Source organism: Rhodnius prolixus, unplaced genomic scaffold, assembly GCF_049639745.1.
Source record: "Rhodnius prolixus isolate KJV_2025 unplaced genomic scaffold, Rpr scaffold_5, whole genome shotgun sequence".
NCBI classification, from domain to species: domain Eukaryota; kingdom Metazoa; phylum Arthropoda; class Insecta; order Hemiptera; family Reduviidae; genus Rhodnius; species Rhodnius prolixus.
The window spans coordinates 27485261-27507158 of NW_027411624.1; the positions used below are offsets into that span (position 1 = coordinate 27485261).

The 21898-nt window shown below is 32.5% G+C and overlaps 2 protein-coding genes across 11 annotated transcripts in view; one reads left to right on the forward strand and one right to left on the reverse strand.

The window, feature by feature from the left end:
- Positions 1–15724, forward strand: part of enok (histone acetyltransferase enoki mushroom) — a 46720-nt gene extending 30996 nt beyond the window's left edge. For all 8 annotated transcript variants that reach the window (XM_074136974.1, XM_074136979.1, XM_074136976.1 and 5 more), the window contains 14 exons: positions 2488–2582; positions 3181–3329; positions 3413–3554; positions 4572–4703; positions 4781–4904; positions 5074–5238; positions 7570–7796; positions 7890–8119; positions 9630–10032; positions 10127–10208; positions 10556–10667; positions 11086–11497; positions 12193–12546; positions 12915–15724. In XM_074136974.1, coding sequence (XP_073993075.1) covers positions 2488–2582; positions 3181–3329; positions 3413–3554; positions 4572–4703; positions 4781–4904; positions 5074–5238; positions 7570–7796; positions 7890–8119; positions 9630–10032; positions 10127–10208; positions 10556–10667; positions 11086–11497; positions 12193–12546; positions 12915–15269 — 4982 coding nt within the window. In that variant the 3' untranslated portion in view covers positions 15270–15724. The remainder of the gene's footprint in view (positions 1–2487; positions 2583–3180; positions 3330–3412; positions 3555–4571; positions 4704–4780; positions 4905–5073; positions 5239–7569; positions 7797–7889; positions 8120–9629; positions 10033–10126; positions 10209–10555; positions 10668–11085; positions 11498–12192; positions 12547–12914) is intronic.
- A 2565-nt stretch (positions 15725–18289) lies between these two features.
- LOC141458684 (CDK5RAP1-like protein) lies at positions 18290–21727 on the reverse strand. 3 transcript variants are annotated; one of them, XM_074136992.1, is made up of 9 exons: positions 21490–21727; positions 21176–21415; positions 20881–21091; positions 20668–20813; positions 19501–19703; positions 19145–19420; positions 18923–19072; positions 18678–18818; positions 18290–18405 (listed from the first exon to the last, which is right to left on the reverse strand). In XM_074136992.1, exons 1-9 carry the CDS (start codon positions 21725–21727, stop codon positions 18343–18345), a joined length of 1668 nt encoding a protein of 555 aa, XP_073993093.1. In that variant the 3' UTR covers positions 18290–18342. The 3 variants fall into 3 exon arrangements, with proteins under 3 accessions (XP_073993093.1, XP_073993092.1, XP_073993094.1); XM_074136991.1 differs by having other exon boundaries at positions 19145–19429; XM_074136993.1 differs by having other exon boundaries at positions 19145–19429; positions 21176–21389; positions 21490–21630.
- Positions 21728–21898: the final 171 nt, after the last annotated feature.

Below are 21898 nucleotides of genomic sequence, written 5' to 3' on the forward strand. Positions count from 1 at the left end.
TTTCCATTCCTAAAGTAAATTTTGTAGAAAAACAAATAAAAGTTGGTTTTTAGGAAGAATTGAGTTCAAGCACAGCTCCAACGAAATTTCCTAATTAGCAGAAATTTTTTTTTTTTGAAACATTTTTCAGAGATGAATTTTAGAAATGAGAATATCGTATCAATATTGCTTTAATTTGTACGTTGATTTGTACTATTACGCATTATAGAAATTGTTGTTGTTACTCGATGACGTATCTTTTCCTTGTAGTAGTTAATTAAAAATAGCTTTTGATAGGAGGAAGGTGTAAAGATCTGCCCCATAAAATCACTGCTCTGCTTGACTTACGAGAGCACACTTAACACCTCCATCACACTCTTTGTCACTGTAACTCTTTTTTTTTTTTGCGCCGTCGGTACAATAAATAAACTTGATATCAAAATATCGCATAGTATGAAATTCATTTGAAATTTCCATGTTTTACTTCATTTAATAGGTTAAAGTAGGAATGAAATAGAAAAATCTCTATATTTAGATTACCTTTTAAAATAATAAAGTACTATTTTTAGTAACAACTGGTAGCTTTGAGAAACGTTTAAAACGAAATTTTCTTTTTTTTTAATACTCAAAATTAAGAACGGACAATAACTGTAAATTTAAATTTCACTATATTGATATTTTACTTTTTTGGAGGAGTCAAGGCAAGAGACTTAATCGTCTCTTAAACATGCCTCTCTCTATTACATACACGCACTCAATCATTTCTCCCATGAAATACTCCCGTTAAGTAATCTCCAGGTAGCCTACAATAAGTAAAGTATCCCTGAGCTAAAACCTTCCAGGCATTCCATAATTCAATAACCCAGTATTGAGCTACATAGAACGCCCACATTTCAAACCCTATGAAATACATCAGGAGTAAACTGGCCTTCTGTGGTCGACAATTTACTTATTTCTGCATCGGTCAGATTAGCATCAGATATAGGTATTACTCAGAGCACAGTGGAGGAGAGCCCTTGATTGAGGAGGCCCTGGTCCTTTTAGGACCAGTAGCGCCGAAGAGGAAGGAAGGATAGATATTTCTCTTCTCCATTAATTCCACTTAAATATCCTAAGACCGTATAACTATTTCTGACGATAGTTATGATATCCTATTGCTAACACATAACGCCTCTCAAAGCCCCAATTTCTTACTTATAACATCTTATCTGAAAAGCAGGAGCTCCTTTTCTTTATGTGTATAAATTGATATATTAAGTTGATATTTTTGATTTATAAATTATTTGATTTAAATTATTTTTGTCAATAATATTAAAAACAAAATAAAAATAAAATTAGAAAACACCTTGACCAATTAAAGATAAGTGGCCCCCCCTCAAAGTTAACTGCCGAAAGTTAAGAGCTTAGTTTTTGCTATGCCCATTAAATTACCATTTCTAAATCATTCCTTATAAAAAGAGATTGAATTTTTTAGAACTTATGAATTAGAATTAAAAATGAAATTCAGTAATAATACCGGGTTTTTGAAATACTCTATCTTATAATTTATCAAAAAATATTTAACTAAACATATAACATTAATTATTGTAGTGATTTTATTTTATTCTATTACGTACATATGTTTTACTTTGTTCACGCGAGTTTAATTTTGGTTTCTAAACATTTCTTAACGGTGTTCAGCAGTATAAGGAAATTTATGAAATTCATTTCAGAAAGAAACTTTACACTAGATTCTTCATAATTTATCTAATAAACTTTTCCCAGATTCCTTTTGTATGTTCTTATGACTGCCCTATCTATTATTATTTTATTATATAAATAAATTATTCAAACAGTAATACGAAATAAGTCCTAAAATAAACTCCAGCAAGGAAGTAAGTATAACATATTTTCTGTATATGAGCTTAGCTCAAGCACTTAGAATGGAACAAAATATAAGAAAGTAGTAAAAATAATGTAATTAGTACTGAAAAGACCATAAATTCAGCTCTCTAGTTCTACTGCAAAAGATAATAAATATTTATAAAAAAAAAAATACAGCAACTTTGCTGAGGTATGTGAATAATTTTTTTTAATAATTTGTTTGTAGTGTTGGCAGGGGAAAATACCTGTAGGTTTCTTCGGTTGCATGTAATCTTTATAAAGACACATTCTTTTATGTTTAAGGATATAAATTTGGGACTTTGATTTGCTCGATTGATGATTTTTAAGAAAGGTGTTAAGTACGCTTTATTTGATAATAAAAATCACCCCACCACCCACATCCAAAATTGCCTATTCGTTTCAAATAAATTAGATATTTATAAAACGTATGCTTGTTATATATAAAGATTTCCCATATCATACTTTCCATTATTCTATTTCATTGTAGTTAATTTCAAAAAAAAATTGCACCTGAGCATGTTATATTTGGATATTTTTTTGAGATTATTATTATTTCGTTTAGTTTATTTTTTATATATTAATAAAACTATGATTTTTTTAAATAATTATTGAAACTTTTTCCAGCAACTATCAACAATCTTTTAACCAGTGAACTTCCTCCGGGAGTAACTCAAAAAGATGTTGAAATGTTTAAGGAAGCTAGAGAGAAGGCTGTGGCGGTAAGTTATTATCATTTGAAATCCCAAACGTTTTGATATACAAATTTTTATGAGTAATTCTTGAAAAAAATATTGAAAATGAATTAATGCTTTAAGCTAAAAATTATTTAAGATTTCATGCGACTTTATATTTCTTAATAAATGGATGCTTCAATAGCGCAGTAGTTTACCCCGAAAGTTACAGGCGCTAAGATCCTACATGCTTAAAATTAAGAGCTATTAGATCTGCTGCTAGGAACCATTAAAGATATTAGCTTGGTTAAAAACAAAAATATACTTTGTTTCTAAATCATGGTGAAAATCGCTAAAGCCACTGGCGTTTATGCCTAAGAGCCTTTCAGGCTACATGCCTAGTTGTGAGTTGAGAGGCTTTTGATTGGCAAGTTCACGTCTTATCAGTGATTGTAATTCTAATAGCCTGTTGTTGGTCAATTGCGATTCTAGCAAAATTTTGTGGGGTTTCTGAGGCCAATTGTTAAATGAGTGTATGAAGCACGGGGGATAAGCGACCTAACGAAATAAAAGAATTCTTTTGTAACAATTGATTTTAATATTTTCGTAATAGCAGTAATAATAATAATAAGGTACTAATTCACAGATGACCAAAGTTAATATTGAACCAGAATTTGAAATTACACAGAATGTAAATAATATTAACCAACAGCCTAGGTCTCCAGCTCAAATAGAATTTGGGAAATATTTGATACACACTTGGTATTCATCTCCTTTCCCTCAGGAATACGCTAGGTAATATAAAAATAGTTTAGTTTTAACATATAATGTATTACTAAATTAGAGTATACATTGAGTTTATTGATTTATTTTTCTAGATTGGGCAAACTATTTCTGTGTGAGTTTTGCCTGAAATATACCAAAAGTAGGATAGTACTTGAAAGACATTTAGATAAATGTAATTGGAGGCACCCACCTGGTACCGAAATTTATCGAAACAATGACTTATCAGTATTTGAAGTTAGTATTACTTCATTTCTTTTTATCAATACTAGAACAATTATTTAGTTAATTGAAAAATATTTTTCTTGTACAGAACAGTTACGATTATTTGTAAGGCTCTTTAGATTTTAGAAACTTATTTTTTGTAGCAAAAGGCGTACAGTCCTTTAATAAGGATATATATCTATATCATATGGATTTATTTATTAGGTATATATTATCCTAAATTGGTGACGCTCAAACGACTTTCTCTTACTAAAATATCGAGTTGTTGATTTGCAGAATATTTAATAGAGACAATTTAGAAGATATTTTCTAAATTTCATAACTCTTTTTTTATTGGGTTTTTAAAAAAATGAAATCACAAAAACGCGAAAAATCAAAAAACCATGAAAAACCGGTTAAGAGATTTTGATGCTACGCCGCATACAAGTCCCCTGGTAGGATTCAATCTATTGTCTTAAAATGCCAAGGGAGAAAGAAAGAGATTCCATACTTTAAAAACAACTTTTTCACACTCAGGGAACCTCATAACGGATATTTCTAGAAAATCTCGAAAATTTGAAAGTATCCATACTTTCAATACTTTACCTAGTAAGAGAAAGTAAAAATAATTTGTTTTTCTATCGATGCTTAAGCAATGATAAAATTTTATAACAGATTTCCAGATTAGCCAAAATTAGTTTTAGGTAATATTCCAAATTGTTTGTGGAAATATGTTTTGATTCTTAAGAAATTTTTTTTTTTTTTTTTTCAATGCCAAGTCATGATTATTAATTAGAAATAAATTATGTCTAAGCTCTGGTAGAACAACGTACAGGATTTGATAGGCTGTGTCTAGTGGATTGTGGGTATACTTAAGACTCAACTCTTTTAGATGTTTATACTCACTATAACCTTCAATTATTAATGTAGAGTGGGTGTTGTACCCTTGGTTTATATGTAAATCGATTAGCCTAATTTAATAAAATTCCTAAAATTGTATTATTTTCTTCCTTATAACAAATAATTTATTGTGTTGATTTTTTTTTTTAGGTTGACGGCAATACATCCAAATATTACTGTCAGAATCTTTGTTTATTAGCGAAACTTTTTCTTGATCATAAAACACTTTATTATGACGTGGAACCGTTTCTCTTTTATGTACTTACAAAAAATGATGAGAAAGTAGGTATTTTAGTTAATTTAGTCCAAGCCATAAATAATAATTATTATTTCATTTAAATTAATAAATATTATTCTAGGGATTTCACCTAGTGGGCTATTTTTCCAAAGAAAAACATTGTCAACAAAAATACAATGTTTCTTGTATAATGACAATGCCACAATATCAAAAACAGGGTTATGGAAGGTTCCTAATTGATTTCAGTAAGTAGATTGTTTTTATCTTAATTAGTGTGGAATCACTTCATTTGACAATGAAGAATGAATCAGACTGAACTTACTAGCAATCATTTTTCCACTATTATATTTCTTTTAATAAATGAGTAATAAAGACATTAACACATAGAAAGTTCACTTACTTTTGCTGTTGCAGGTTACCTATTGTCTAAGGAAGAAGGCCAACCTGGAACACCAGAAAAGCCACTATCAGATTTAGGCAGAGTTTCTTACCATGCCTATTGGAAGTCTATAATATTCGAGTATCTAGATAACCATAGAGATAGAGATTTCAATATAGAAGAACTGTCAAAAAATACTGGTATGTAGTAATCTATTTTCGTGTATATAAGATTTATGATCTTCAATGAAACTAACATTTGTTTTATTACTGAATTAAACTCGTTTTATTCATTTATTATTACTTTTTTTATTTTTAGAAAAAAAAAATTAGTTTAAGGGGAAAAATGCTTTAAAAAAATAGACATTTCATGGGATGTCGGTTTATTTAAAAAATTTGATAAATTATTTTTACCATATTAAATTGTACTAGAAGAAGCGTAGGATTTTTCTAAATTTAGGTAAATTTTTTAAATTAAGTGGACTATATTTTAGTGGTGTTTGGTAAAATTAATAAATTACTTAACGATCAATACTTGTACTTTTATTTTCAATAAAACAGCAATGGTATTTATATCACGAAAACCAGAACACCAGATTCCAAAAGGGAGGATTACACAATTTTTCCAATTTCAAAAAAGAGGAAAAAAGATATTTAATTTACGAGTTAAACTTAGTTACTTGCGACTGAGCGTACCTGTTCCTTACAAGTGCTTGAGAGGTGAATCTGAGATCATTTTTCAAGAAAAATATGTACTATTCAATCTAAAACCGCTATAATATATATATAAGTAGCGCAGAATATGCATTTACTTATAAGAATTCCATTTCAAAAAATTGCTGCATTCTGAACAGTACTTATAATTAAGAATGAATAATTGACTATACTATGGCTCTGTGCTTTTTACGAGCGTAGTTTGAAAAGTCCGTGCAAAAATAAAAAGTACTTAATTTTTTGGGGTAAACCTTTTTTATTTTTCAACATAGTCTCCTTTTAGGCTTATACACTTCGTCCAACGCTGCTCTAGTTTGTTGATCCCATTCGAATAATAGGATTTGTCCAAGTCTGAAAAATAGCCATTCGTTTCTGCAATCACCTCCTCGTTTGAATAAAATCTTTTTCCCGCCAGCCATTTCTTCATATTGGGGAACAAATAGTAGTCCGAAGGAGCCAAGTCTGGAGAATAGGGGGGATGTGAAACGAGTTGGAACCCTATTTCCATTAATTTTGCGACCACAACTGCTGAGGTGTGAGCTGGTGCGTTGTCGTGATGGAAAAGGACTTTTTTGTGGGCCAATCGTGGGCGTTTTTCTTGCAGCTCGGTTTTCAAACGGTCCAATAACGATGAATAATATGCACCTGTAATAGTTTTACCCTTTTCCAGATAGTCGATGAGGATTATTCCTTGCGAATCCCAAAAGACAGTCGCCATAATCTTTCCGGCCGAAGGAACGGTCTTCGCCTTTTTTGGCGCAGATTCCCCCTTGGTAACCCATTGTTTAGATTGTTCTTTGGTCTCAGGAGTGTAGTGATGTATCCATGTTTCATCCACAGTAACGAAACGACGCTTAAAGTCCTGCGGATTCTTCTGGAACAGCTGCAAACCGTCCTTGCAACACTTCACACGATTTCGTTTTTGGTCAAGCGTGAGCAATCGCGGCACCCATCTTGCGGATAGCTTTGTCATGTCCAAATGTTGATGCAAAATATTATGTACCCGTTCATTCGAGATGCCCACAGCACTAGCAATCTCACGCACCTTCACTCTTCTGTCATCCATCACCATATCATGGATTTTATCAATGATTTCTGGAGTAGTAACCTCAACAGGGCGTCCAGAACGTTCAGCGTCACTTGTGCCCATATAGCCACTCCGAAAATTTTGAAACCACTTATAAACTGTTCTAATCGAAGGTGCAGAGTCACCATAATGTTTATCAAGCTTCTCTTTAGTCTCCTGAGGCGTTTTGCCTTTCATAAAGTAGTGTTTAATCAACACACGAAATTCTTTTTCGTCCATTTTTTGAAAATCACTCGACTTCCTCGATTCAAACGAATGCCAAACACAAAGAAATAGACCGATGTGGTTGAAACTTGGTGTGTGTTCTTCCAAGAGATGCTACCAACTAAGCATAACCTCGATACGCGCCAGTAGTGCTATCTCTCTGACTTTGCACGAACTTTTCAAACGACCCTCGTATTTATTTTCTTGCTATTATTTAGTTGCAGGCAAAAAATTTAATTTTCGCGGAAATGCGCCAAATTATGTTGCTAATCTATTATTTAAACTACGAATACAGCAAATAATTAAGGAAAAAATGCATATTTTGTCTTAAAGTATTGCTTACTTAAGTAGGAAAGCTGGTTTGGGAGTTAAGAATTACACTTAGAATCTAAATGACTGAATCTATAGAGTTCAATGTTCAAAGTAATATTCTCTTTTAAACTTAATGTATTTTTTAATTTTTATTTTTTACACAATTACTCAATTAATATTGAGTTATATTCATTTCTTTTGTTTATTTTATTCAGGTGTTCATCCGCAAGATATCGCTGAAATGATGCAGCTAATGGGTATGATACAGCCTTGGAAACGGGATGCCGATGAGGGAGGATGTGGTCTTGCTGTAATTGTAGATTGGCCTTTAGTTGATAGCTACTTAGAAAGAATAAAAACTAAACCTAGAATAAAGATTGATCCAGAAGCTTTGCGTTGGACACCACTTATTTCTAATTATGTGAATCCATTTAAGATTCAGGTACTTTAATCTGTTAATTAAAATTAAAATAAATTTCCGTTAGAATGGCTACAGAATTTCCGTTTATGGAATATATTTCTCTACATTTAATAGTCTCAAGATGAAGCTGATGATGCCGACGATGAAAATGACTTGAATAAAATAGATGTAGACGATTTAGATGATGATGTAGATGTAAAGATTAGACCCAAACCTATTACTTCTTGGGATAACTTTCCATCGGCGTCTAGGGATTCAGTCAAACTACCACCGCATAAATCAGCTCGCAGTCGTCGTTACAGATATTCTGGGCGCAGAGGCAGAGTGGGCAGACCACCGAAAAAGTAAGTGTATTTATATCTACGTTAACGTAGAGTAAGTGTGACTAAATCCAATTCTATTATTATTCTTTTTTCTGCAACCATGTAGGAATGTTCTCATTACTCAATTAAAATCAGCTGTGTAATGCCCAACTTTACCTCACTATTGGGGAAAAATTCCCATTAGTGTCACTTTCCTCACTAGTGAGTGAATAAACTTTATTTTGCTTCCTTGATATAAGAAGTTTTGTTATTAAATATTTTCTGTAAAACTTTAATGAGCTTATTTAAATGTATTTTATCTAAATAATTAATAAAAAAAAACGAATTTTAAAAAAATAAAATAAAAATTGAAAGGAATATAGAAATAAAAATAATATTTTAATAAATAATTAGATATTTTTTAATTATAACAGTTAAAAAGGTTATAGTTTTACCTTATAGAAATTTAAAATGGATTCTAGTGATTCCTGTTTAGTTTTCTTTTTAGTTAATAATCCTAATGGTTGCAGAAAAAATATAATAATTAACTCGAGTGTAAAGTATTTTCCTCACACTCGGGTACAAACCCTGCCTCGTGTGAGGAAAAGTACTACTATCCACACTTGTTAAATAAATAACTATTATTTTAACAGCGGTTTTAAAACTAGGAAATAAACCTTTCGCAATAGTATAATGTATTTATTCAAAGATTTTAGACGTCTTAATACACTGCAATGATTTACGTCGTTATTTACACAAGTTGCGAAATAATTCCTTTTAGTCAGGAAAAAAGCTACAATTAGCCAAAATAATGTTTGCTTGCAATTAATAACTACGTAAAAGCTATTTAAAAAATTTAAAGAAAATTTATCGTTTTACTAATCTGAATCTACTTCCTTCAATATGGAACAAGTATTTGTACGTCATTCTTTTGTAGAATTGAGTAATAAGTAAAATACAAAGTAAAAATAATAAAATAAATAAAGTTCATCGGGTTAAAAGTTATGACTTTCTAAATCGCACTGCAGTACTAGTACTAGACCATAAAAGGCTGAAGAATATCGGGTGAAGGATGTCTCTCTGACCTAAAAATTTAGATTGAAATGGTGCAAAAGGAATTAGATCAACTGCTGAGTTGAGTGTCAGAGTAGTGGTTGGCATTGAAGGTAAAGAAAAAGTCGTAAAGTTGGCAATGGAAGGAAGGTACTTTAAGTTACATTCTAGTCTGAATCTTCTGTTGTATCTGAATCCAAGTGGGTTTTCTCTGGAGAACATTAATATGACGGTTTGCCTATTTTGTTCTTTACCCCCCCCCCCAAAATCAAAACAAATAGGAAATTTGTATACACTAGTTTTTTGCTAAAACAAATCGATTTTATCACTAATTCTTCTTTGCAGAGTAAATTTGTAATAAATGTTTTCGTAAAGTAATATTTCTTTTTTCGGATCTTTCATTTGTATTAATGTAATACACTTTTGTAGTGCTGACTCTTACTTAATAATGAAGACCTGTTGTACATTTTTAAAGTAGTATTAATTATTTTATCAACAGAACTTTTCCGCCAAAGAGAGAAGGCAGTGAAAATGAGTCTCCTACAGAGAGAAAAGCGGAAGCAAATAAAAAAGCAGTATCCTGCAGTGACCTTCTGGAAACACCTGCAACTAAAAATGCTACCCATGAAGATCCATTGCAAGATGGTCTTACTGAGAGAGGCCGCAGATTGTTGAAGAAAAGACTTAATAGAGGCGATGATATAACCACAGACTCTCCATTGATAAATGTTACTCAAAATAATGAGCCTACAGAAAGAAAGAGAAGAAGAACAGGCATTCTAAATGAACTTGCTATCAACAGTCCTATAATTAAACCCAGCAGACTAAAACTTCCATCGGCATCTTCAGCCTGCAACGTTGCGGTTACTAGTAATGATGCATCCATAGATTCAGTTAAACAGGTATTTTTACACAAGCGCTTATTTTGTAGTAAATTATTTTTCATTTAGGTTTTATATGGATGTTAAAACCACTAATTCAATCATATTTTATCAGGATTCAAGCACCCGGCGATCAAGCAGGTCTAGAAGGAGCACCCAAAACGAACAACTTCCTGCAAATGATTCATCCAAAACTGGTACGCATAAAAGTTATATCGATTTTTGTGTTTTAAAGGTAAAAAAAAAAATATATATATATAAAGCAATCAAATTCATAAAAGTGTTCATTGCTTTTATGTCAATATCTAAGGTAATTAGCGTCCATAGCTTTTTTCAGTGCACTACCGGTCTTCGGACAGTGTTTTCTCGTTACAGACAACACTTTCACATCACCGGCCAGTGAGCTGTAAGTAGCTTCTAGGAAGAAAAAAAAATCTTAGGTCCAGCAGCTGCTGGATTCGTAACCGTGGTATCCGCGTTGGAATCCAGTATTCGCTAACCACCCAGCTAATCCCTTCTCTAATTGCTTATTATTATTATTTAGGTAACGCGGCATTAACGAAAGGTATTAAAAAACAAATTGTTACAAAAGACAGATGGGCTAAGAAGAAAAAGCAAAAAGAAGTAATAACGGAAAAGTTACTCCCAGAGACAAGGTAAAAAATAAAGTTATTAGTTATTACTGAGATTGAATTGAATTTTGGCTTTCTGTGTTACTTTACTTATTAAGAGTTTCTGAATTTTATTTTTTTACTTTTTATTCGTCATTTTTCTGATTAAAACTTTTTGTTGAAGTTGAGGCTTTCCATTTATTTGGTTCAGCAATTTTCTTTCAGTGTGAAAAATTAGATGTTTGTAATAAAAAATAAATTTTAAGAAACAGAAGTATAACTTTACAATTTCAAATAGTTGGCCGTTTTCTAAAATAACCATCTACATAAAATAGTTTAAAATAATTTTTTAGGAATAATAATTTCTTGTAATTTTCTTTTTTAAACTTATTTTTTGTTTATTAACTTAGTTCAATAAAATTATATGATTTTCTTTCTCAATAGATATTCTTCTTTTTTACAGATCAAATTTAAGAGTTAAAAAAGTTATATCAAAAAAGAAAAAGGCTAAATGGTGGTCATCTTCTAGAAAGAAGACAAATAAGAAACGAAAAACGGGTGTTAATATGCTTGCTCTTCAACCATTGGAAGTTGAAACAAAAACTGTAGAGGAAAAACAACCAGAATCACTTCAAGAGAAAGTATTTGAGACAGACTCAATAGAAGATCCACATTTGCTTAATGGGACCAAAGAACTGCCTGGCGATAAAGAAAAAACTAATAAGATTGTTACAGTTGGAAGTGAATCAGTTGACGTTGATAGCATTGATGCAAAGGCAAAAGGTTGGATGAAAGAGATTACAGAAAAAGATCATGTCCCTAAAGACAAGAAAAAGAAGAAGGTCCAGAGAAAGTGGGGAGTAAAACCCAGAAGGGTTAGTTGAATTTTATTTACATTAAAGGTCAGCAGAAAGCTGCAGACTTTAATTACTTTTTTTTAGATTACTTTTTATGGAACCAAAATCAGGTCATACTTTCGAAATTAAAAATTCACCAGAAGTGCCCTTTCTAAAATGGTCTTCCCCCTCTCACTCTTATATATAATATTTATATACAACAAGGAAACAACTTATATAGAATAAGGAAGTCGGTGGTGATAGTCGGTACACACCGACTATCCAGAGCCCGTAAGCGCTACACTTCCAGTCCCAACTGTAGGGTTGGCTTGATACCTAAACCCTTAATTCGCAAATCCCTCATTGATCGAAATAGGAACTGCGCCCGCGTAATATTCCGTACTTAATAATAATAATATTGTAATATATAACATATGGATTTTGTAAGTGGGAGATCTCTGGTTCGAATCCCGCATTAAAACTATTTTTTATTTGTTGAAAAAATGTTAATAGTAAAAAGTTATTGTAATCGTGATCGTTTCCAAATTTTTTGAAATAAATAATGTAAATTTAAATAAGTTGATTATATAGTCGTTTGCTCTTTTTAAACATTTCTTTGGGTTTTGAAACCAGAGTTGATTTTGTTGTAGTTTGAATCCAATTTTTGTTTTAGAGATTTGAGACGTATGCTCTATGTATTGTGTACAAAATTTGAAACAAAATTCTAATTGCAGGGACGAAATATGAGAAATAAGAAGAAACAAATGGCTAATAGTTCTGCAGCAGTAAGTACGGTAATAATATCCACCACTACCTCTGAGAATATTAACGTGATCGTTGAGAAAGAACAGGATTCAGGACAAATCGGTGGAACTACTGCTACAGAGGAGCCAAAACTACGTGAAGTAACATCCATCATACCTGACACAACAAGCCGTGTTGAAACAGATACTTGTTCAGTTACAGAGCCGAAGAGCAATCAAGAAGCCAACGTTTTGCTGGAAGAAGCAAAGTCAGATGATAAGGAATTATCTTCGATTAATAATGAAGTTGGCAATGAATCGACCAAAACTGAATCCCAAATTAAGGTAATTTAGTAAAATACATTAAATTGATTTTTTATATTTGCTGATGGTTTGTCATAAGTTACGCAAACAAACCTTTGAGTATTTTTGTTCCTTTATATTTTTATTCTATGAGATTACTTAATATTGACAATCTTTTTTTACATTCAGAATCATGAACCATAGCCCTTAGAATTCAATATTTTTACAAACATAATGTCAGCTGTTATTGAAGCGTACATCTTAAAGACGCAATGTAATTGTTTGAACAAATTTTTATTTTGGTATTTCCATTTTCACCTGCTTACATTAACATTCTGGTACATCCACAGTGTGTAAGCACCAGGGCCTCTAGTTTTCGATTCATTTCTAAAATTTATTTTTATTCTTAGGAGGTAGAGGAGCCAAAACAAAAAATAGAAGAGGAGACTAACATGGGTAAAGAAATTATTTCTAATGAAGGACAACAGTTACCGCCTGAGGAAGTACCTGCAACAGTTTGCACACCCACACCTACTGCTACTGTAACTTCAGAGCCATTGCCATCACCAAAGACATTATCTTCTTCTGAAAAAGAACCCGCTAAAGAGGACAATAATACTCAGCCACTGGTGGAAAATAAAGAATCAAGTCCGGTGAAAATAGATTCACCACAAACCGTGTCATCTGCTGAGGAAGATTCAACTAAAGTTTTACCACCATCACAAACGGAGCCACCATCTCTTCTTTCATCAAATTCTTCGACAGGTGGGGAACAAAATGTTGCAGCTGTAGCATTAAGTAATGAAGTCATCAGCAATGTTAATAAACAGCAGGCACCTTCTCCAAAGTGTGCATTCGAGGCAAAATCCGAATATTGTAATTCGTCATCTCCTAAATCTGTAAATTCAATGGTAGAGGCAAGACAAATATCACCACCGAAATTATTAGTAGAAAGTAGACCTCAATCGTCACCTCCGAAACCAATGATTGACAAAATTCCTTCTACATCATCAGCAAAACATGTGATAGATAAAGTTCAAAATCAGCCCTCATCACCGAGACAAGTAATTGAAAAACCTTCACCGTCGCCACATTTACCATCGCAGAAATCATCTTTAGTTGAAAGAATGCATTCACAACCGGCCTCTCCAAAACCTGTGGTTGAAAGATTGCAGCCACATTCTTTGCCACACAAACCAATGGTAGAAAAATTACAGCCTCAACCGATGTCACCTAAGTACGTATCTGAAAAATCACCAACTCTACATCACCTTCATCACCACCACCACCACCATCATCATCCACATCCTCATCCCCACCATCCTCTACCAACTGTTGACAGCAGGACGCTTGCTTTATCGCAGAAATCAATGACTGATAACAGATCGCTACCACCTCAGATGAAACCAGTCATGGATGCAAGACCATCATCGGTTCCTATTAAAACGAGTGTTGAAAATAAACCTACTAATGTTTCCCATAAAGCTTCAATGGACAATAAGCCTCTAAGTATGACACCCAAACTTACAGTAGAACACAAACCTTTGGTGCCTATTATACATGATCCGAAGAAATTACAGCTGCCAGTGGAAGTTGATTTAACCCAAGGTGAAGATAGTATGTCTCCTGCAAAACCAGTTGAAGAAAGTGTGGTAGATACGGCTCCGCCTCTAGTAAAAGAAAGATGTTCTCCTCATGTACCTCCTCCATTGGACAAATCTAAAGTGAGTTCAGTTCAACGGATGTATGATCAAAGAACATCTTCACCTGTCCATCATGTTAAGAAAGAAAAGAAAAGTAGTACTCCAATAGTTATTTTAGATGACGAACACAAACGTAGGGAAGAAGTGATGCAGGCAGAAGTGAAGCCACCAGAGGTACAGATGTATGCGGCGGAAGCTTCTATTAACCCTGTCCATAGCATGCATGGATATGGTTGTGAACTTGACGTTAATCAATTAGGTTTAGCTGCATCGCAACAGTCGAGTGGAGAAATTGTAGAACAGCGTGCTCTTCAATATTCTGACTGCGCTCAGCAAGGACTTGCACTACATCATCCGCATTTAGCGGCAACATCTCACATGCATGTGGGTTATGCGACTGCTGCTCAACAACAGCGAAGCAGTAAGCAACTTTCCAGCAGTACGAGTAGCAGTAGATCAAGATCTGCTCCACAACATCACCTCCAATCAACTTCACCACATTATCATCAAAGTAATTTTAGTCCATCATATGTAAGCATGTTGGGACAAAGAGGAATGCCGACAGCCGCTGCACAACAGCGACTACCTTCGTGTTCTAATAATTTTTATCTACAGACTACCCAGCAAGGTACGTCGCCAAGTTCGCTGGTAAAATTGCAGCAGTTAACTAATGGCCTGGACGGCATACCGATGACGCCGCCTCCACCTCCTGTCGATCTAACGCCGCCCCCATCGTCGCATGCTACTCCCCCACCTCCAAATCATTATCATAAATTTTACCAAGCAAATCAGAGGCATCAAATGACCTCTACAACCAGACCACCACCCCATAATATGTTAGCCCAATACAACAGTTTTAATGGTTACCCCCGACAACAATCGCCAACTGTTACTAGCTACATTGCAAACAGCGCTGGCTTTATCAATCAAGCTACACAGTTGCCCATGCAAATGATGCAAGGGCAGTATGCACAAGATCCACAACAAAACACTATGTACACGACGTACGGCTACCTGAATGGTAGTTTAATGCAACCATTGAATAGCTCTATGAGACGATAACCTCTGCTTATTTAAAATTTTGTTTTTTAAAACACCAATAACAAAAATCACTTTTTCACCCTAGCTCGCAGTACCAGTTTTGTATTTTATTTTTTGACTGCAAAATTAATATTGCAGCTAAATTGTGATTTTTCAATGTTTTATTTAATTTTTTGTGTATTAATAAAGCCCACGAAAAATCACTTATTTTTGAATAAATGCACATTTATACTTAAGAACAAAAAGTAAAAAATTTATCTAAGTTGTGTATAGTGTTATATGTACTTGTAAATAATAATTATATATGTCAAAGGTTAGTTAAATCATGTTGCACACTGTACAAAAAAGATCAAATATTTTTACTAAGTCATTTTTAGTGTTTTGTTTTTATTTTTTATTATTTATATTTGTGTTAACCCCTTTTTTTCTAACTGGCAGAGTTGTGTAAATAGATAATTAAAAGATTTTTTAAATTATCTTTTTTTAATTTATAGATCTTTATGTAGCTTTTGAATTCGATTACTGTGAAAAAGTTGTCATGGAAATATTTTTTAAATCCATCAGACGAGAAAATTCATCACTGGCAACATTAAAAGTTATGAAAGCTGCTTTTATTTCCCATAAGTTTATAGGCAATTTCAAAGTGTAGGATTTCTTTAGTACTTTTTTTCTAAAAAATGAATTAGGAATTTTTTATGTTGAAATTTTGCAAGAGTTTTAGTTAATTTTAAAGCTAGGCCGCAGAAACTACACTCTTGATAACAATAATAAAAGAATCTCTTAGTTAAAGCTGAGTCAGGCTTTTGTCTGAGGGCTTTTAAGGTTCGTCTGCTTTGGTAAAACAAAAAATAGGCATGGTTTCGGTAGATTGCTAGAGCCCTGCTGAGGGATGAAAACGATGATTTATTTATTAACAAGAACAAGAATGTATTTCAGTTCAGAGTAATTCTAATTGGTGTAAAAAGTCTGTGTCAAGATTATTTTAGAAATTTCTCTTCTGCAGCATGACCAAACAGTTTCAGATCTGTTTTCCGGATCAGGTTAGATCGCAACATTGACTAAGTTGAATTTACATAGCTAAGATTACCTCGTATGTAACACCTCTTTTGCTGTGTGTTTCATTAAACAGATTCACCTGATATGTTGGTTCACTAATGGGATTTAAAACCTTAAAGGTTTTTTGAAGCCGAATTTCAAATTCCTTTGTACTACTACAGGGCAGTTCCAACGACTTGTCTGCTTCAAGCTTGTAGTTGCGTGCTGTACCTAGAGAGCAAGTGGGAGGTTCCTCTTCAATAATCTTTTCACATCTCTCTCTGCTTTTAAAAGTGAGAGAACGATATTTAGGTGTCTTTTAGCAACAATAAGAAATCCATGTTTATCATCAAATTCAGACAAGCAAGCCTTGTCACAGCGCATGAGGAAGATGTTATCATAAAGCCATCCCTAACTTAAACAATGCAACATGTAATAAGAGCAGTTAGACCTAATGTGTGACATATTCAAGAATTAGAATTCTGTGTCTTTTGGTTAAAGTTGACTCCTAAAGGTCTTGCTTGCGTGGCGAATGTTTTTTATTCATGGGTTTGAGAACGCTGAAACTTTTTGTAAGAGATAAATGCAGTGAATGGCCTTCCTCCATTTATTTATTCACTATATTCAAGACTTATATCTGCATACTCATACCAAATATATATGTGTCTATCAACTAGCTCAACACCAAAATTTGTTTTGGAAGTGCCTTTAAAATTCAAGGTGTCAAAAAAACTAAGCAAGTGTAATCGTTATCACCCATTTGACATATGAATTAAGTAAAACTTATGTTTTAATCAGAAAAAATAATAAATAATTGTTTAATATTTTAGTAAACGAGTGAATTATTTTTAAAATTAGACAATCGCGGATTTTTCAGTTCCAGTCGACTGAATGTTATCAGATGTAGTATGGTATTCGAACCTCAAGCTTTCTGCTTTTCTTTAAAATTTGATTACTCCTATATAGTAAATAGGACGCGCTTGCAATTAGCATAAAAGACGAAAGCAGATAAATTAATCTCTTTCAGCATCATTGCGTGAAAAAGAACTTTCTTGCACAATCATTTCATACTACTGCGAGATTATAAAATGAATATCCTATTCACGTGTACTCTAAAAACAGACAAAATCCCAAAACTGCTGAGCCCTTCCTAATACGCACTAGTTTAACAAAATCTAAAGAAGCGCAGTTTTGATTTTAATATTAAATTCGTAACTGAAATTTTACTTTTTTTACAGAAAGCTGAATTTAAAAATAATATATTAAAATACTAATTATACGTCTCGAAAGGTAATTTCTTTAAAAACTAACAAATCAGGGTTGGAAAAATAGTCATCTATCAGCAATATCCTGTAAACCAGACGTGAAAAAAGTGCGACAATTTGTATAATTAGAAGAAACATTTTATAAACAATTGTAACTTACGTTTGGAAAATGTAAAGGATGATTAAAACTTATTTTACATATAAAGCAATAATGAAAATAACAATTCTAAAATGAAGTAATGAATGAGGAAGAGATACATACATAAGAGATGCGTTATGAAAAAACGTACGATGAAATTGTCGGTCTGTCCATGATGTAAGAGAGAAGTGCACAAAATTGCAATTAAATCTACAACCATTAACAAAGAAAACGTATCGGTGAAATGTTTCTTATTTATTTTTTAATTTAGTATTATCAATTTTTAAATAATAATTGCCGATAAAAAATTGTTTAAGTAACTATTTACACAGAATAATTTGCCAGATATAAAGATTCATGATTTTCATAAACAAATAAAATTGTACGCAGCATACGAACAATTTAATATTTTTAGATTAATTAAAAAACAAAAATGTACATAAAGAAAACTTGTAATATTTTCTTGTGATTTCTATTGTGCAGCACTATAGGTAAGACTATAGATATACATATGTGTATTTAAACAAATCATAAAATAACTGATAAATAAAAGAATTGACTAGAATTAGAATGTGAAATAAATTATAATACTTGTACACAGATTGGCAGAAATAGTATTTATATTTTATATACATCAAATGTGTTAAAAACAAAATTATGACAACTTTGTGAGGAATAGTGGTGTACCTTTTAGAACTTGTGAATTGGCCTCGTTTATCTGAAAAATTAAAATCCACATTAGACATATATATGATTTATCTGTGATGGAGGATTTACATTTTAAATTGGCCACTCTTTCACGGTTGTTGAAGTATGCATTTTGGGATCTTACTGTAAGGAATAAAAGAAAAAGACACGTAATGAAACTGTTAAAATATCAAGTGAAATATTGTAAATTCTCAAAATTAAATTTAAAAAATGCCTTTTGTAAATAAAAAATAAAACAAAAATTTCAAATTCAATCTGATTATGTAGCTTTCATGAACTTACAAGCACTCGAACATAATCTCCACTTTTTATTTCTGCCAGGTCCTGTGATCCCTTAAAAGAAGGAATATTACATGAAGGAATTATTACTTTAATGTTTCCATCATTTCTTCCTGCTAGAAACGTTTTTGATCGTTTACTCTCCTATAGAAATATACACATATATATAAATATATACATATGACAGAAACCGAAAAATTTCCGTACTTTTATACATCTAATTAAGTATCTACAAAACGAAACCTTACTCCTTCGATCAAAACAGTCTGCTCATCACCAATGAATTTTCTGTTTAGCTCAGTGGCTCGTTTCCTGTACGCTGCAACCATCTTTATTAATCTTTCCTGTTTCACTTCTGATGGAACATCATCTTCGAATCTTCTAAAAGCAGTTGTTTTCTAAATCATACAAACGATTAGGAATTAAGTTACGAAATGAGTGCAATTATTTTTGAAAGAAAATAAACATACCTCTCTCATGCTATAAGCGAACAAATAGGCTACATGATATCCAACTTTTTCTATTAAAGAAAGAGTATCTTCAAATTGCCTTTCTGTTTCTCCACAGAATCCACAAATAAAATCACTTGATATAGTTACTTCAGGAATCATTGATCTTACATGATCTATCAGTTCAAGATACGATTCTCGAGTATATCCTCTTCGCATTCTTTCTAAAATTTCATTATTCCCACTTTGGACAGGAAGATGAAGACTGCTACAAACATTTCGGTGTTCAGCAATAACCTCCAGTACCTGACCGTAATTAACAGATTTATTTTTGCTTAATCATACAGTGGAACCATGAAAAAGAAAAAGTAATCAACCTCATCAGGGAAATCCTTTGGATGAGGTGAAGTGAATCTTATCCTCATTTGGGGATCAATTGACGCCACTTCCTTCAATAAACGAGCAAATCTAAGACCACCCTTTTTCGTTTTGTACACAGTTTTAAATCCTTTTGCCATTTTTGTACTATTATCTCCGTCAACATCCAAAGAAATATCTCTATAACTGTTCACATTCTGCCCTGTTTAAATTTAAGGCAATTAGGAATACTTGAAAAGACTACTACACTACACTACTAAAACTAATAACCTTGTTCCAATATTTCTGTTAATTTTGTATAACTTCCTTTCACTAGGAGGAGTATTACGATCATGTCAACTTTTCGAAAATGTCGTTTATAAGGCTTCTAAGACAGAATCACTGATTTTAGAAAATGGTCTACGTTAAGATTGAAAACTCAAGCTCGAAAAAATAATCGCATTAAGTTCAAACGTTATTAACATTATTCTGTAATATTTTATTCCCTATAAATATATTATTGGTCATACATAATATGTTTCATATTCCTTTTAAATAGCCTCGAAATTGGAGGAAGAACTTAGTTGTGCCGGGTGTTCTAAGGAAGGATGAAGTTAGCTTTCCTCTAAAGCGCCATATATGTATATTCTAGCAAACCATTTAATTAATATGTGATCATCATATTACATCACATAGTACATCCAAACTTCAGACTTTGTGACGCCACATTTCCTTCTTTAGAATCATATATTTATAAAATTAAAGCGAACCTCCGGTAAAAATTATAAATATAGTAAACAAATTTCTTTTTTCACACCGAAATTTATTACCTTCTTTAGGGTATTATAAAATTTGTGAAGTTTAATGTTGAGCTATATCATCATAACTGTTATGAACACAACAAACAAATTTACAAAAACGTCGGTGTGAAAAAAGAAATTTGTTTACAATATTTATTGACCGCACCTCAATACCTTACCTAGGATAATCTAATAACAACGGTCAAAAACCAAAACTATCATTTAAAAAAACTGTTAACTGCGGTAAGAAAAATTTGGTTGTACACACAGGATTTCATTTCATAAAAATCCTGTTAAATGATTTAGGCTTTTTAATATATAGTTTTTTTTAAAAAAAAAAAATCCCTAGTAATTGATTAAAATTATATTTTAAGATTTCAAACGCACCAAGTAAAGTAACTTCTTTATATCCTTGTTCAGACAGCATTGATACTTCCTTAATTATGGAAGTCGAAGGCCTGGATCTTTCTTTGCCCCTAGTAAATGGAACTATGCAATATGTGCACATATTGTCACAACCCCTCATTATTGATCTGAAAATAAAGATAATTGAACTAACTTAGAATGGCTTATTTATTGGAAGAACAAAATAAGACTTACACATAAGCAGTTACACTATTGGTGTTGAGCCGCACAGGTGTAATATCAGCGTATGTTTCATCTTGAGACAAAAGTACATTAACAGCAACTTGGTTATTGTCCGTCAAGGCTAACAAACGAGGAAGATCTTTGTAACTGTCGGGTCCGGCAACAATATCTATTGCCTTCTCTTTTTCAATCAACCTTTCTTTCAATCGTTCAGCCATACATCCTAGTACATTCACGAAGTTACAGTGGTTTTTCTATTTCCAAATACATATTTAATACCGTTAAAAAAAAACCCAAGACCACCTACCTAAAATGCCAATTTTTAATTGTGGTTTGTTCTTAAGATTAGTTCTTTTCAAACCTCGCAGGTGTTGTATTCTATTCCAAATCTTGGTTTCTGCACTCTCTCTGATTGCACATGTCATTACCAAAATAATATCTGCTTCTTTAATTCTGTTTGTTTTCAAGAAGCCTGCTGACTGTAGGATGGACCATACAATCTCAGTATCGTTGACATTCATCTGACAACCGTATACGTCAAAATACACTAAATTTTAAGCAAATAATGATCAAAATGATGACATTAGTACTTAATATCATAATTATAAACTGAATATTCACCCTTCCTGTTCCAACCTTGAAGACTAGATGGATTCAGATATGGTACTGTTTCGGTAATGTCTGTAACTAGAGCATTGCAATTTGAAGAGTTTACAAAAAAATCTTTCAGCTCTAATCCATCAGATGGAAGACTCTTGCGAAAGCAACATCCGCTCCTAAATGACCTGTTCAGATACGTATGCCTAATTGTCTTAAAAGGTGACCGAATTATTTTTCGGAAGTGTACTCTCCCAAACATAATGATTCGAGTACTAAAACCGCGGGCGAACCATAAAAAGACATATCATAACCTTCTGACCTGCAGGCTAAATATGCTACTAATATTTGTATTACTCTCCTAACAGCTGAAAGGGTGAGGTTATGTTATCATTTGAGATTGTTTAGGCTTAGGTTTTCTGTAGTTGATGGT